Source organism: Mesoplodon mirus, assembly GCF_964341445.2.
Source record: "Mesoplodon mirus genome assembly, chromosome: 6".
NCBI classification, from domain to species: domain Eukaryota; kingdom Metazoa; phylum Chordata; class Mammalia; order Artiodactyla; family Ziphiidae; genus Mesoplodon; species Mesoplodon mirus.
Window position 1 is genome coordinate 19,270,194 of NC_138982.1, and position 16,584 is coordinate 19,286,777.

The window sequence follows — 16,584 nt, forward strand, 5'->3', positions numbered from 1 at the left end:
ACTCCCTCCTTCCAGTTTCCTAGGCACCCAGTTTCCCCTCCCCAGAGCTGGCTGTAAGTATACCTCCGGAAATACTCCAGGCACAAACAAGAAAACTTATCAGTCTGTAAGATATTTTAAGCAGGGGAGCAAGGCATCGGATTTGTGTTTTAAGACAACCCGAATGCTGAGAGGCGTCTGGATTTCTGCGTTCAGAGCTACGCGCTCCAGCTCACGCATTTCACAGACCCTACTCTGCTCAGCATTCCGGGATTCTACCGGGGAGATCCCCCGGGGGCCCAGGGCTTCGTAAATTACATCCTGGCAGGGCTCCCACGCTCGTTCCCACGCTGTGCTCCAGGCAACGGACCTGCGCGCTCGAAGCTCCCACGCCGCCCCTTTCCCGCATCTCGCGGCCCGGAACCCGGAAGCTCAGCACCCAGCCCAGGTGCGCTTGTGTGTTTTTTAACGAGAGACCCGGGTAGGAGGGCAGCGGCTCCAGGATGGCTGCGGCTGAGGCGGGCCCGGGCGTGGCCAAGGCTGAGGGCGGGGTCAAGCTTAGGGGCGGAGCCGACGCCTGGTCGGCTGCAGATCTCTCCAGAGCTCCTGCAGCCTTGGTTCGGTCTGGGACCCGGGCCACCCACGGGGCGGTGCGTGCTCTTTGGCCTTGGGCTCTGCAAAGCCCTTAAGGTAAATCCGCCTGGGAGACGGGCAGCTAGAGCGCTAGGGGACCAAAGCCGGGGGCGGGCGGCTGGCTGGCGGAGGAGGGGAGCGTCCCGCGGCGAGTTTCCCGAGAAAGCTGAACTCGTCCCAGGTTTCTTGTGCATCAGTTTGCACCCGGCGAATTGGTGGCTGTCTCTTTCCGTGCGGGTGGTCTTTGGGCGCGGGAAAGACGCGGAGGTGATTGGATTAATCCGCCTGGGCACAGCCCAGATATCTGTACTGGACTGCTCGGCGCGGTGGGCGCAGTTTTTGCCCCAGAAAGGGCGGGTAATTGACGCGCAGCTGTGTCCCGCGCGGCAGCCGGGTGATCCCCGGGCTCAGAGCGCGCGTGTCTGCAAGGCGTGCCTGGTTGTCGGGCGGCAAAGTTCCATGACTTCTTTCCTCTTTAGGCAAGACTCACTGGGTGCTGTCCTCCCCCCCGGGGCTGACGCCCTAGGCTCTGCTATGGACGGCAAGACCGAAGTAGATTTTTCCGGCAGCAGCTTAACCCCTTTGTGGCGGAGGCGTTCAAGCCCTCAGCCCCAGCTGCTGGGCCGGAGCAAGCCGAGGCCCCAGTCCTACCAGAGCTCCAGCGGGTTGCTGATCACGGATTTCCCAGTGGAGGACCGAGGGAGGCCCCCCGCGGCGCAGACTCCGGCCCAGGTGCCCACCGCCTCCGACGGCAGGCCGATCCAGAGGAGCCCCCTGCTTCTGTGCGCCCATCGGAGGTTGGTGACCAATGGGAGGACCGTCTCCCCGGAGTACAGGGCTGTTTCTCCTCGGCTTCGACGACCCAAGTCACCCCAGCAACCCAGAGCGGCGTCGGGCGGCTACCCCAGATCCCCAGCGAACGGCACTGCGACTTCTCTCGCGCAGCAGCCGCTGCACCGCCCGCGGACTCCTCATGCGTCTGCCCCCTGCAGCCCCGAGGGGGACAGGGCCAGATTCCCCGCCAGCCCCCTGCTTTTGCCTGCTGCAAATGCGCTTACCCCTAACACCGCCTCCCCAGGCGCGCGTTCGCTGTCCGGCCAGATGGCTAAGGACCCTGAGCGGGGACCTTCGAGACTCTCTCCCGCGCCCCACAAAAGGTCTTTGGAGCAAAAACTCCCCCTCCAAAGGCTTCCCTCACAGGAGAACGAGCTCCTGGAGAATCCTTCAGTGGTTTTGAGCACAAACAGCCCCGCCGCCCTCAAAGTGGGGAAACAGCAGATCATTCCGAAGAGCCTGGCCTCGGAAATTAAGATAAGTAAATCCAACAGTCAGAATGTGGAGCCCCACAAGAGACTGCTTAAGGTGCGCAGCATGGTGGAGGGCCTTGGAGCGCCCCTGGGCCCCGCAGAGGACGAGGGCGAGGCGGAGAACGACTTGGACAGTCCGGGGTCTCTGCGGAGAGGCTTGAGGTCCACGTCCTATCGCAGGGCGGTGGTCAGTGGCGTTGATTTTGACAGTCCTACCGCCTCGAAGAAGAAGAACAGAATGTCCCAGCCTATTCTGAAAGCGGTGATGGAAGATAAGGAGAAGTTTTCCAGCCTGGGAAGGATAAAGGTAAGAATGGGCAAGAGTGTCGCAAGTTAGGCGTTCACTAAGCCACAGGTGAAGGTGACGGGGGTGGGGAGGAAGGGCACAGAGGAAACCAGAGGTTATTGTTATTTTTTAACTCTGTTGTTTGTTGATCAGACCCGTGCACATTTATCTCTTGCCCATTGTTGCTGGCAGGCACAGCCCAGGTTAATGCAGCTTCATGGGAGGAACTGAAACTCTTATGTTTTAATTTTCTAAGTTCGGGCAAAAAGTGGGGGACAAATGGGGGAAAAAAAACACAGAAAATTAAGTATTGGCCGAGTGAGCCCCGAACAGTTTTAATACAGGTAGCTGAAAGGGGATGGTGGGCAGGCGTGGATCTGCTCTCTTGATTATGTGGTTGCGCTGCCTGGTGCTTGTTTAGAAATGTCAGTCATTCGTTGCTGATTCATCACAGCTGATACAGGAAAACTGATTTCCCTTGAGCCTATTGATTATTTTAATTACTTACACTAATGATTTAATTACTGAATTATTTTTTTCAGTGGTGATCACATGCTAAATACGATTCAGGTAAAATGTGAATTTTAAAAGTCAGTTGCCAGATCACAAAAGACATAATTTGTCACCTTTGCTGTTTCTGGTTTCTCTCACCACTGCCTGTGGTTGTATCTTATTCCCATTTTGTGCCCACTTAATCCTTGAGTGCATTTAACAAGTTGGTAGCTGAAAACTTCAGGTTCCAGTGAATGGTGTGGTGTTGCTCCCAGATAAAGGCCTAGGAACTGTGCTCATTAAAATATTACTAAATATGACATAAAGAAATAGGGAAAACTAGGGAAGGAGATTTTGGAGTGTGCATGTGCTGTCTTCTCCAGACACAAGACAGATCTCAGCAATCGGGCAGGAATTCATTTTGGCAGCCACATCTTTTCTTGATTAATCAGAGAGTCTATATAAATGTCACATGTGTAATACACAAGCAAGCCTGTTTTATTTTAGATCCCATGGCCTTAAAGAGGTTCCATAACATTTTATGTGTTTTTTTTTTCCCCTCCAACTCTGCAAGTATAGCATAGTTCAATTTAACAGTGATGGTGAATCATGAGTAATGAAATAAACTGGACTACTGGTCATTTGAGGATTCTCAAGCTGTATTGACAGAGCATGGGGGATATTGTACATTTTATTTCACCTTTTTAGTGAGTTGTAGTAGTGTTACGAGTGAACTACTCCAGGGATCATCTGCTGTATGCCTTTGGAAATCTAATGAATGTAACAACAACAAAAAATACTTTTTCTTAAAATAGCTGTATTTTCTGTTTGGCTCATTCATACATAGTTTGCTTTGCTTTTCCTCTTTTTGCTTTTCTTGTTTCTTAGAAAAAAATGCTGAAAGGACAAGGAACATTTGATGGGGAAGGTAAGCATTTGATTTTCCAGACTTTTATTGCTGTTTCAATGTGGAATATCAATTATAAGTTGAAATCCAACTGAAGTTACAAAAAACACAAGATGAGAAAAATGTACAACTTCTTCACAAATTATACAGCACAAAGCTCTGCACTAAGCTAAATTCACCAGCAGTGAGTAAAATTAATGTCATTCTTTGTAAGCAGATGACTTTGTCAGACCAATGTTCTGGGATTTTTAATTCTTCTCTATTCTGGCTCCATCCCCACCTCCCTCATAAGGTAGAGAAAGAGTAAGGGCAAGCTCTAGCCCTTTAGTTAAAAATTAAGTTTGGCATTTAGATCTTAAGTCATATTTCCTTTGACTTAATGTTCTTTTCCCCATATTTCTACATTTTAATATCATTTCTGACTTCCTGTTTCCTAATCCAGTTTCAATTTGGGGGAAATCTAATTCTCCTGGCTGACAGAAACATACTCCTAAGAATTTCGAACCCATATAATATTTTTGTGAAGAATCTCAAAAATAAAAGCAGCTTTCACCAGGTGTTCAAACCCTAATCAGATTAGCGGACTTCGTGTAAATAGATGGATCCAGTGTCAGTGGTCTGGAAGGGCACAAAGGGAGAAGCCCCAGGTGCAGTGCATGTAGGGCTGGCGGAGTGTGGTGCAGGTGAGGGTAGTTGCTTTCTGTCATGCTTTGAAATGCTAAGATTTCCCAACCTTTAAAGAACAATGAAGAAGGGTATGCCCCTCTATAAGTAAATCTAAGGTAAAACCACCCAGAATTATATCACCTTGGCTGACTACAAAACATTTCCCTATATAATTCTTATAAAAATCAGTTCTCATTTGGATCTTTTAAACAAGACCAGTTTATAAAAGTGTATTTACTGTACCAATCTTAGAAAACTGTTCTCTATGAGGAAGAAACCCAAATACAGTACTTTAGCTGGCTGGGGTAAATTCAGATTTTATAATTGAGGAACCTGGAAGCTCGGAGAGTTTAGTACCTTGTCCACGTTCACACAGCCAGGACTAGGACAGAGATCTGGTTCTTAGTCCAGTTTGCTTCCTCTTACACCCCGTTATGACTGTGCAGTGAACAGAGCATCTACCTAATACCGGTTTTGAGAAGATGCTTTGCATCTTCTGGAATTTGATAGTGGTTTTGGAACCTTTGCCTCAAAGGGTTAAAAATGTCGAGCTTTTGTGAAGTCCGAGGACAGACCTTCACTTTAACTAGTTTTATGTTGTTTCCTTTTACAAGGAGCTGTTTCTGTGCACCCTCTCCTCTCTTCTCAGATATGATGACCTAGAAATTCTTTTTCACATATATGTACATGAGGAATGCAGGAGCCTTACAGTTAATGACTAGAAAGAATGTAAGTCAGGAAGCTGTGTGGTAGAGTGGTGAGAACCTGTGATATTGGAACCAGGGGCCTGAGTTCCTGTCCTGCTGCTTCTACTCATCAGTTGAGTGACAGTGAACAAGCCTCTTAACTTCACTGAGCCTCAGTCTCATCCTGCATAAAATGAAGCTAATAGTACTATTTTCCACGATGTTGTGAGAATGAATGAATGTATATCAACAATGTGTGCATATATTTTGTGCCACACACTAAGTACTTTAAAGGACACCACAGAGGTGGGGGGAACTCAGTCTATACCCTCATAATCTGCTTTACATATTTAGAATGATCAGAGAACAGTAAAATATTGCATAGATTCCAGTATTACTTTAGTAATGGTACGTATGGAACATGCAGTAGTTGCTGAGAGACGAGACAGATGTTTGCTGGCTTCAGTAGATGGGAAAAGCATTTCAAACTCAGTCTATCCCCAACCAAACTCATAATCTTTCCTCTAAAGGTGAATCTCTTCTGGAGTTCCCATTTCCTACTTTTCCATTGTGGGACTTATAGAGCTAGGAAACATCCTTACCACCATATCCAGTTGACCCCCATATCCAGCCCATCCCCCCAAGTCTCCATTGTCTTTCACTGACCACTTCAGTAGCATCCTAATTAGTCCCTTAAGTAGTCAATATTTTGCTTTTCTAGTCTAATAAAGTCTTTTCCTTTTAGTGGATTCCCATTGCAATCGGGATAAAATACAACCCTTACAGTGTGAAAGAAACTCAGTCCTTTTGGACTCAGGGTAAAATCCAGTTCTTGAACATGGCCAGCAGAACTCTGCTTCTTTGGACTGTCTGGTTCTTCCTCCTAAACTCACCTTGCACCCTTTGTCCGCTAGACACCCACACTCCAGTGAATGACCTTCCTTTGTTCTTCTAAGGTAATATATGTCCTCTTGCCTCAGGGCTTTCACATGTGCTTTTTTTCTGTAGCTCTGTAGTTTCTCAGCTTTCAGATCTTAAGATATTCCTCATTAACACCTCTCTGACCCCCAGACTAGATCATATCCTGCTGACAGTCTGTTCTCAGAGCCCCTGTATGTAAATCTTTGGGTGTGTAGGTATGTATTTGTGCAAGATCATTGTGTCCTCAACTCTAAAATGACTTGCTGGGCTTCCATGGTGGCGCAGTGGTTGAGAGTCCGCCTGCCGATGCAGGGGACACGGGTTCGTGCCCTGGTCTGGGAAGATCCCACATGCCGCAGAGCGGCTGTGCCCGTGAGCCATGGCCGCTGAGCCTGCGCGTCCAGAGCCTGTGCTCCACAACGGGAGAGGCCACAACAGTGAGAGGCCCGCGTACCGCAAAATAAATAAATAAATAAATAAAATAAATCAATAAAATGACTTGCTTTCTCACTTGGAGTAAAAAACCAAAGTCCTTTCAATGACATTGAGGCAAGTCTGCCCTCTATTCATCCCAACCCCCAACTCCTATACTTTCTCCCCTCCCTTACCCTATTCCAGCCACACAGGCCTCCTTGCTGATCCTTGTACATATAGATGCACCAAACAGACTCCTGCCCCAGGGCCTTTGTACTTGCTGTTCTCTCTGATGGGATGTTCTTTCCCCAGTTGTACAGGTGGCTTACTTTCTTACTTCTTTTAGATCTTTGCTTAAATGTCACCTCTGTGAGGGCTTCCTAAACCACCCTGTTTAAAATCTACGTATCACCCCTTGTAACATGCTCCTTCTTTCCCTGTTTTATTTTTCTCCATGGTACTTATCAGCATCTGATATATTATAAAAGTTACTTGTTTATTTATTGTCATTCTCTCCTCACTCTGATGTCAGCTCCACGAAGAATGAGATTTTTATCTTTTTCTGTTGTTGTTCATTGCTGTAGCCCCAGTGCCTAGTGGTCGCTAGTGTCTACTAGGCATTTTCTAAATATCAGTTGAATGAATACATGAATGAATGACTTTGACTATTTTTCTCATTAAATTTTTAGCTCATGAGGGCATGGGAAGTGTCTTTCATTTTCTATTTACTCTCAGCCCTTGGCACACTGTGGATGTACCGTAAATATTTGTTAAATAGATAGACAAATAAAAGGGTGTAAATTCAATTTAACCTAAAAAACAGCGATGTAATGGGACATGACCTTCATGGGTAGTGGACAGAGACGTGGAAACTCTGCTTCAGTTGGCATTTCATGTATGGGCCCTTCCCCTTCCCCTGCAGATGAATTGGGGGTAGAGCTGTGTGAATGAGAAAATCACTTTTTGGTAATGACTCTTCGGTGACAAAATCCATTTGTCTCTTGTTTAACTGGAGACCAAACATCGTATACGTATAAGTACAGATGTGTGTTTAGAACAAGTAGCATCATGATGGGGGGGGGCAATTAGTGACATGTAGGATTTGGTTTTCTTGCAGAAAACGCTGTTCTGTATCAGAACTACAAAGAAAAGGCCCTTGACATTGACTCTGATGAAGAGTCGGAGCCCAAAGAACAGAAATCAGACGAAAAAATTGTGATTCACCATAAGCCACTGAGGTCTACATGGAGCCAGCTCTCTGCGGTGAGTGCGTACCTTCTCTTTTTGTATCTGCGTGCGTGAGAAGACCAAGTTGTGGACATTATGCCTGGTTGTGGTTTTAATTTTTTCTACCAGTGATCCTGTAACCCTAAGGAGAAAGAGTATTCTTTTTGGATTGTGAAATATTTCTTGAAACTCTGCAGGCACTAGTGAGAACATGACCTTTGACAATTCTGATCAGGAAAATTTATCAGGTTTTTATAAAATAAAAGACTGATGTACTATGGACTCTGAAAACTCTTCCTACTCAGTATCTTTTTTTTTTTTTTTTTTTTTTTTGCGGTACTCAGGCCTCTCACTGCTGTGGCCTCTCCTGTTGCGGAGCACAGGCTCTGGATGCGCAGGCTCAGCGGCCATGGCTCATGGGCCCAGCCGCTCCGTGGCATGTGGGATCTTCCCGGACCGGGACACGAACCCGTGTCCCCTGCATCGGCAGGTGGACTCTCAACCACTGCGCCACCAGGGACGTCCCCTTACTCAGTATCTTTTCTTGTTTTCTTTATAGAGTGTGTATGTAGTGGTAGCTTAATATATCCTGAGCTTTATCGTAATTATGGCTATATATACATATGTATATGTATGATATATGTATATATGTATATGTACCTACGCACAACAAGGAACTTATTACACTTCTTCCTTGGAAATTTCATTTGATAGGGACACATTGATATTTTTTTGAAAATGGTTAACGAATGGCATTCTGTTCTATCTCCCCGTGTGCATCTTTTGTTTGAGAGTATCTGACACTTACTTTTGTGTTGATGAGTAATTTCTCCTCTCTGCATCAAACGTCTTTTGTTTTTAGCCGTAATTTCTTTTCCTCCTGGCTTAACAATGTCACAGTGTGATGCTTAGTTTACTTGATGTGACTTTGGGTACAGCATTTGTGGGCATCTGATGCATTACCAAGTAGGAAGGAATTCCCGTGGCTGGCTTGGGTGGTGGGAGCGTTGCATGAAAAACAGGCCGGTGCACCTCTGTGAGTCTTTTGGCAATATGGGAGCAGAAGTGATTCCCTCTTAAGCCGAAATGAGCATTGTTCAGAGTCAGGAATCTCATGTATTTAGGGAACCCGTCAGCATAAGTGAAGAAGTTGTATATGTTGGCGCTCATAAATTTGACCGTGGAAATGGGTGCATGTTGATAATGGGGATGACTTCTGGCTCAGGCTCTTCCTCCCCTCTTCTGCCCTGTATTGGAATTAGAATTCTAGAAACCAAGCCCTTTCTTCCTGTCTCTCTCACAGCCCCTAATTTTGTTCTAAGGAGAAGTTATGTATTTCCAGTCCCCCCAAGGTGTGACACCCTTACTGTTATGTCGTAAATTAAAATGCTTACAGGGGCAGAGCAGGTAGTGTTATAAGTGATGTGGTGAGTGTAGGTGATGGGGAGTGGCAGGGATTGTGGTCCATAGGCCTTGTATGAATTGAGTAGCGGACACTTAGTTCAAACCAGCCCCGTGTTACAGTATTTTCTGATATTTAAAAGAGAGAATACAGGGGCTTTCCTAGTGGCGCAGTGGTTGAGAGTCCGCCTGCCGATGCAGGGGACATGGGTTCGTGCCCCAGTCTGGGAAAATCCCACATGCCGCGGAGCGGCTGGGCCCGTGAGCCATGGCCGCTGAGCCTGCACGTCTGGAGCCTGTGCTCCGCAACGGGAGAGGCCACAACAGTGAGAGGCCCGCGTACCGCAAAAAAAAAAAAAAAAAAAAAAAAAAAAAAGAGAATACAGAAAGCCAGATTTTTACGAGTATTATCCTAATTCAAGTTTTAAAAAATGTTGTATGAGCCCAACAATATCTATGGGCCAGACTTGGCTCCTGTGCTAACAGTTTGCAGCTTCTGTGATGCTTCTGTGAATTTCGCAGTGGTGAGGTGGTATCATCTGTCCACAGAGCCGGCATGTTGGTAGCCTTATTCCCTAATCTGATGATCTGGTGGTATTATATACCAATGCAGATACTTGGAAAAACTGGTGACTAGGCCCACACAGGCCAAGATGGCTCTCAATGGCTGTCATTCCATTGTTGGTATGGACCATTTGGTAGAAGATCCTCAAGAAGAAAACTGTGGAGTTTTTGAGTTCTTTCTCTGGGACAGCAGCTGCGTTTGTTAGCACAGGCCTAAATCCTTCTGTTGTTCTCTGAATGCTAAACAAAAATGTGTACTTCTGTGTCACTTACACTCTGCTCCAGCTTAGCTTTAGTACCAAAAACCAGGCTGCCATATTTATGCCTCCTGGAGTTTGGCTTTCATTTAGATGAACAAATGCACACTGAAATAATACTACATATCCTTCAGTACAACTTCAAATATGGGCATGTGTTTTATTTGGCAAAGGATCAATGTGCTGATGCGCCTTTTGTTAACAAGATTGATATCAGAAGACTATCTGGTGATAAAATGTAAAGCTATAAAATGGGTTCTAACTGCAGCGTGTGTTATCTTGGATTTGAGTGTTCCTAGGAGGCTTGTGTGTATTTATTGTGTTGGTGGCAATTACACTTAATCAAAGCAGCATGATTGGACTTTGCCACTTTGCGTCACTTGGGCACCAGCCTGCATTTTCTTCGTGCCTTTTGTGTCTCTGTTTCACTTTTAAAACATATTAATTTTTTTTATTATAAAGTACTTCAAACATGTAGAAAAATTAAAACTTAAGTTTGTGTAATAGATTTCCAGGTATCTGCCATCCAGGTGCCAGCTTGAACAGATGTTAACATTTTAACATATTTATTTCAGGCTTCTATGTTTTGAGACAGATTCAGTTAACAATCCTCCTCTCCAGTCCTTTTCTCTTTCCTTCCTCCCCAGGGGTCATCACTGTCCTGAAGTTCTCTTCTGTCCTTCCCACGTGGGTTTTCTACCCACTAAAAAGTTTCAAGCAGCTCTGGCTTCTAGGGAAAACAACAGAAAGCAGCGATTACTTTTTTAGAAGCCTAGCAATTAGTAAATATCCAGGTTGCAGTTAGAACCCTAAAGAGAAGAGGCTTCATGAATTATGAAAAATGTCAGGATGTTTTCCGTAAGGGGTAGACACCTCCGTTTCTCTGTCTGACCTTGTGCTCTGATCTCTCCTTGTAAAGGGGCTACAGTGTTTAGGGCAGGTTTTGGAACACTTCGACTTTCCATCATTTTTCCATGCTTAACTTTTAATAATACCAAATAAGTAGGGTAGTCCCCATCCTGTCTTTAACACAAAAGTCTTCCTCAGGTAAGGCCTTGATCCCAGAAAGGGAATAGGACAAGGGGTATTCTGGCAAAGGGGTTAGGTCTCAATTTGGCATCTACCTTGACTTTCTACTTGGGAGGGGTGCGTGTGAGCACACCTGTGCATTAGCTGCTGTTGATTGTTCTATTTTGTAAAAATCTCTTATCTTTTTTTTTTTTTTTTTGCTGTACGTGGGCGTCTCACTGTTGTGGCCTCTCTCGTTGCGGAGCACAGGCTCCGGACGCGCAGGCTCAGCGACCATGGCTCATGGGCCCAGCCGCTCTGCAGCATGTGGGATCTTCCCGGACCGGGGCATGAACCCACGTCCCTTGCACTGGCAGGCGGACTCTCAACCACTGTGCCACCAGGGAAGCCCAAAAAACCTCTTATCTTTGTTGCCAACACGTGACGGCCTCCTGAGGTGATGAAACTTTTATCGGTTGACTGTAAGAAGCATCCAGTAAGCAGGAGACTCTTTAGAAGAGCTGCAATTTGCAGTCATTTCTGGTTGTTGTGTAAGGTCCTGAAGCCTTCAGCCTGTATGTAATTTGTCTTCATGTGTTTGTTTATGATGTATCTCCTTTGGTTTCATTGGACAACCACGAAAGGTGGTTCTCCGTGTATGGTGTTGGGACAGGTTTAACTGTTGCATTGTGGTCACCTAGAGATGAGGGAGAATTAGAACTAAGTAAGAGAGGCATTTAGTTGGGCCTTCCTAGCATAGAGAAAGTCTCGGCTTCCCTAGTTGGATTATAGTGACTTAGTGGTGACTGTGTGTAGCAGTGTGGCTTTGCTGACAGGGTCTCCATGTAGAAGTGGGGTGTTCTCCATTGTCAGAAACACAGCCTGAGCTCCATGCTGTCATCAGATGGTGCCAGGCTTACTCTTCCTTCACTTGATTGTCAGAGGATATCGATCTATTCTTCATCAGAAATATAGGATTTCTTCATTCCAGGGAACATAACTTTATGCTACTCTTCAGGCCTTGGGGAACACTAATATATGAGAAATAAATGATCGTAGTTACCAGGTTTTAGTTGGTCATAAGTGGAAGAAATGTGAGGTTTCAATTTGAAAAGTCATTTTTGTCCTCCAGAGATCTGTGCCCAGAGACAAAGGAACCTGCCATACACAGGTGAATGGCCCAGCGAATCTCCTAAAATGGCATCGTGAGGACTAAGACAGCAGTTCTTGGATCTCTGGGCAAAGCTTGTGGGTTTGAAGAAACATATTGATTGCGTTATCAGTGTGGGATAGAACACCGTGTACCTGCTACAGTTAATGCTAGGTGGGTGGCAGCTGAGTCCTCCACGCAAGGTGAGCTTCCGGTTTCTAATCCGTTTCATCCTTTAATGGGCTCCCAGAAGGATTTACAGTATTACTGAAAATAAACAATCAATCTTGAAGTCTTTTTGCTTTTTGTCATAACTTGACCCCCCCCCCCCATCACATACTATGCGTTGGACTAAAAAATGACAGTTGTGAAACCGGTGTTTGTTTCGTTAAGTTCCGTGACAGCCCCAAAGCCACACTGGCCAGCCATGCCCTGACCCCCTTTGTTTGCCATGGGGTGTGTTTGTGTAATTTCCACCGCCTTGACACCCCAGGTACCTTTGACAAGGGTGCTCAGGCTCCAGAGTCAAAAACAAGCACACAGGTAAACTTCCTACTTGGATTCAATACCGACTGCGGTCACCTGACATACACCTGCTATAGTCATCCTCTTACTGGACTCTTCCTTTATACTTGCTGACACGTGGCTTTATCAGTAATCTTAAATCATTTTGAATATTTCTTCAGTTTGCTCAAAAATTTTAAACTCTATTCTGGAACTGTTTTTTTATGTTTTCTCTAAAGTACGTCTTCAGCTGTCCTTAGTGTAGCTAACTAGGTTCATATCTAGAATTAGGACTTTGGTCTCTTGAGTTCTGGAATCAGCTCCTAAGACACATAGTTTGCTCTGGTTGACCTTCTGGAACTGCCAAATGAGAAAGGGCGATTTGAAAAATGGCCATTTGATTATAAATGTAATTTCATTCAGTTGAAAATATAACACATTTTGGAGTCTTTAGCAGTTCCATTCGGTGGGACGTATTCTTTTAGAATCTACACCATGCTTATTGTGAAAGACACTGTTTTCTACTGAAAATCAGAGCTCAACAGATGTAATAAATCTGAATATCCTTCTGTTTGCAGAAATGCTTAATGCATTTAGAGGTCATCAACAGTTTCATCCTTTTCCCTTACATTTTCACACTTGTCTGAATTAATTTTCAGTTGTTCAGTGAGTTGCTGCTTAAAATAATCTCTTCAGTCATAGAATTTTCCATTTACATTTTTGCAACATAGCAGTCTCATAAAATTATTTTTTTTACCTTAAATGGTGATTAATACCTTTTATCATATCTATCTTTTATGTTTAAAAAATAGAAAAAACATTCCCATTTTTCACATCTGGCTTACTTTTGGTACTTACAATGTAAACAGTCAGTCAGGGCTTTAGACGTGTACTCGTGCACACTGTTAAGTTGGAGAATAGGTCTCCTGGAGTGTTTGTATCTTTATGAACAGAACTGGAGGTCCATGTGCCTGGACCTGGGAGCCCCAGCAGAGATCCTGGTCCAGATAAGAGGGCTGGAGCTGGGATCTGCTTAGCCTGGGGCAGGGAGCAGGCTCTGTTACACTCTTGTCATTTCAGTACAATTCGATTGTGGTGTTCCCTCAACATTTTTGAAAATTGATTTTGACTATATAAGCAATACATAGCACATGTTCCATGAAACAAAATTAAACATTTCAGATGAGACCAAAGTCTCTTTTGATCATATCTGCAATCCCAGTCTCTTTCGCCTTCTCTCTAGGCAAGGCTGTTCTCAATTTGGTAACACTCTTCTTGAAATCCACATTTATACATGTAAGGAAAAAATAAAGATTACGTGCATTTACATAAATGATATACTGTGCAGCTATTACAACTTGTTTTTTTCCTGAACAGTGTGTCTTATAAATCATTTCACGTCTCTACACGATGATCTTCAGTGTTCTTTCTAGTCTCTGGGTTAGGCTATAGGATGGGTATGCATTTTGCCATCTTTCTTTTCTGGGGAGCTATACCTGCTTTGAGAATCTGATAAAAGTTGTGAGCCATGGACCTTCTCTTTAGAAAAATGCACACACAAGTAGATGTGTAAAACTAGTTTATACTTTTTGTTTTTTTCAGTTTCAGTTTGGGAGTATTTTTGTCTTTTGACTTTATCTCCAAATACTGGGGATACCTCACTGTAGCTTCCTGTGTATTGAGTACATTTCCATGTTGTTCATGTCACCTTTAGAAGTTTTTCTTTTTCTGAATTATAGTGATGGTGGGACTATAACCCCTTCTGAAAAATATATAGAGACTGAGAAAAAAACTACTCTGGTTGGAGCTTAGTAAGCAAAGGGCAACTGAGTGGTAGATGTGCCAATATTTATGTTGTTGATTCTCCGGAGAGAACAGTGGGCTGTGAAAATGTGTGTGTGTGTGTGCCTTAGGCCCTGAGGGCAGGTACGGAGCAGAAGAGACAAGTGCTCCAAGAAAGTGGGAGGACATGAGCACAGGGGTGTTTCATATTGGTTGGTGTAAGTACAGAAGGAGGTGTTTCAACTGGAAACCTAGACCTGGGACCCAGACAAAGAGGGTCTTATTTCATTGAGCAGAAAATTGATCAGAGAGATTGATGCATGATTCCTTCATTCACCTAGTCTTTATGGAGGGCCCTGTTCTAGGCAGCGGAGATAGAGCACAAACAGACTCCACTTTGCTTTCATGTCCTTACTGACACCCTGAATGGCAAGACAGACACCAGATTATCCCACAGGTACATGCAGAATCGCTGTGTTAATGCTGTGAAGGACGTGCTTGTGCTGCTCTGAGATCCTGTGGGAAGGGCACCTGTCTGGGCAAGATGCTGTCAGTCAAGGGAAGGTGGCAAAGGAGGTGACAAGAGCTGCCATCTGACCAGCTACCAGATAAGTGTCAGGTCACAGTTGTTGTTAGAGGGGCGGGTGCAGGCTGGAGGAGTCCCAAGCAGAGAAAACATCACGTACGCTCTGCGGACCCTTCGGGGTGATGGAGGGTCAGAGGATTTGAGAAAAAGTCAGTGCACCTGTAGCTTCTTGATCTCTTTTCTTCCAGCCTCTACCTGTTGGGGGGTCCAGAGGCTCCATCCTTGGGGCTCCTCTTTTATCTGCACTCCCTTGGTGATCTCATCCAGTCTTGTGGCTTTAAATACATCATCTACTCTGATGACTTTCAAGTTTCTGTCTCTAGACTGGACCTTTCCTTGAGCGTCAGACAAGGATATCCAGCTTTGTTTCTGGTATCTAACCAGTATCTCAAAGTTAACCTTTCCCAAAGTTGACTTCTGATCACTCCCTTCTCTCCCACCCAAATCAGCTTCTCTCATAATCTCTTCTTTTTCTCAGCAAATAATGACTCCATTTTCTACCTGTGAAGGTCAGAACCCTTAGAGCCTTTGCTCACTCTTCTCTTTCTCCCATAACCTACTTCCGACTTGATGCAAAATCTGTTGCCTGTAACTTCAGAATAGAGCTACTTCTCTGCTGCCACCCTGTCACTGTGGAGGTGGATTGTCCCCATTGCTTCCCAGCTCAACTCCCTGCATCTACGTGGGTCCATTTTGGTCTCTTCTCCGTATAGCAGCTATATAGTTATGTTGTTGAATTGTGATCCTGTTAAAATGTACTGAGATGTTGTCCCTTTGTTCTGAACCCTCAAGTTATTTCTTACCTCCACTCAAAATAAAGGCCAAGCCTTACAGGGGCCAGGGAGGCTGTGTGTTCTGGCCCCTGGTTACTCTCTGGACTCATCCCATGCTTGTTGCTCAGTTACTGGTGTTCCTCCAATACAAGGTGCACTCTGCCTCAGGGTCTTTGCACTTGCTCTCTCCTCAGCTTACAATAAATAGCTCTTCTTCCAGTGTCTTCCTGACACTTACCCCTCTATCATACTACGTGATTTACTTTTCTTGTTAATTGTCCATCTACTCCCACTGGAATAAAATCTGCATGAAAGCAGAGATTTTTGTTTGTTATGTTTCCTATCCTATTCCTAGCACATCATTGCCTGACTTACAGTAGGCTTGCAGTAAATATGTGGTGAATTTATGAGTGAATGTATAAATGAATGAGTAAAGGCAAAAACCTAATCCCATAAGTGAAAATAACAGCAAAAAATCTCAGCGGGGAAAGCAGCCAGGAGGTTTCCTATTTGGGGCTATTTGGAGGCTGTTTTTAATTTTTATTTTAAAGGAAAAATTCTTGACAGTTTGGCTACATCCTGGATTTAATAAATATCTTTGATACATTAGGAAACTTGGTATCTTCATACTTTAGAACTACCTATGGTAGGTATTTGCATACTACGAAATCAAGTTAAATTACAGCCTCCCTCATCCTCCACTTGGTATTTCTTTTGGGGAGGTAGACGGATGCATTCAAGAACAATAGGAGTCTGTAGGAATATAGTGTAATTAGGTAAAAGGAAAGAAGACTCGGTTACTTTGAGGAGTTCTGAATAACTGTGGGGAAAGGCTCTATAATACTGAGCTTGCACTTGTGAAAATCATCCATCAGATTTTTGTATCTGCCCTCTTGACCTTAAGATGTCCCCTTGTGGTGTCTCTTCTCTTGGTCCAGTGATGGGGCTATTCATCAGAGCCATATCCACAGAGTGATTTGTCTCCATGATGATTGATTAGAGAAATTGTCACCATCAAAATTACTATTGGGTCTTTAAATG

The 16,584-nt window shown here is 44.7% G+C and overlaps 1 protein-coding gene across 2 annotated transcripts in view; it reads left to right on the forward strand.

Annotated features, from left to right (window-relative positions):
• The first annotated feature begins 609 nt into the window (after nucleotides 1-609).
• Nucleotides 610-16,584, forward strand: part of ARHGEF26 (Rho guanine nucleotide exchange factor 26) — a 146,440-nt gene continuing 130,465 nt past the window's right edge. The window contains exons 1-4 of one of the 2 annotated variants that reach the window (XM_082625676.1): nucleotides 610-669; nucleotides 1,092-2,226; nucleotides 3,586-3,625; nucleotides 7,409-7,554. In XM_082625676.1, the coding sequence (XP_082481802.1) occupies nucleotides 1,147-2,226; nucleotides 3,586-3,625; nucleotides 7,409-7,554 (1,266 nt within the window). In that variant the 5' untranslated portion in view covers nucleotides 610-669; nucleotides 1,092-1,146. Of the gene's footprint in view, nucleotides 670-1,046; nucleotides 2,227-3,585; nucleotides 3,626-7,408; nucleotides 7,555-16,584 lie in introns of those variants that run through there. The other variant, XM_082625675.1, reaches the window with a different exon arrangement.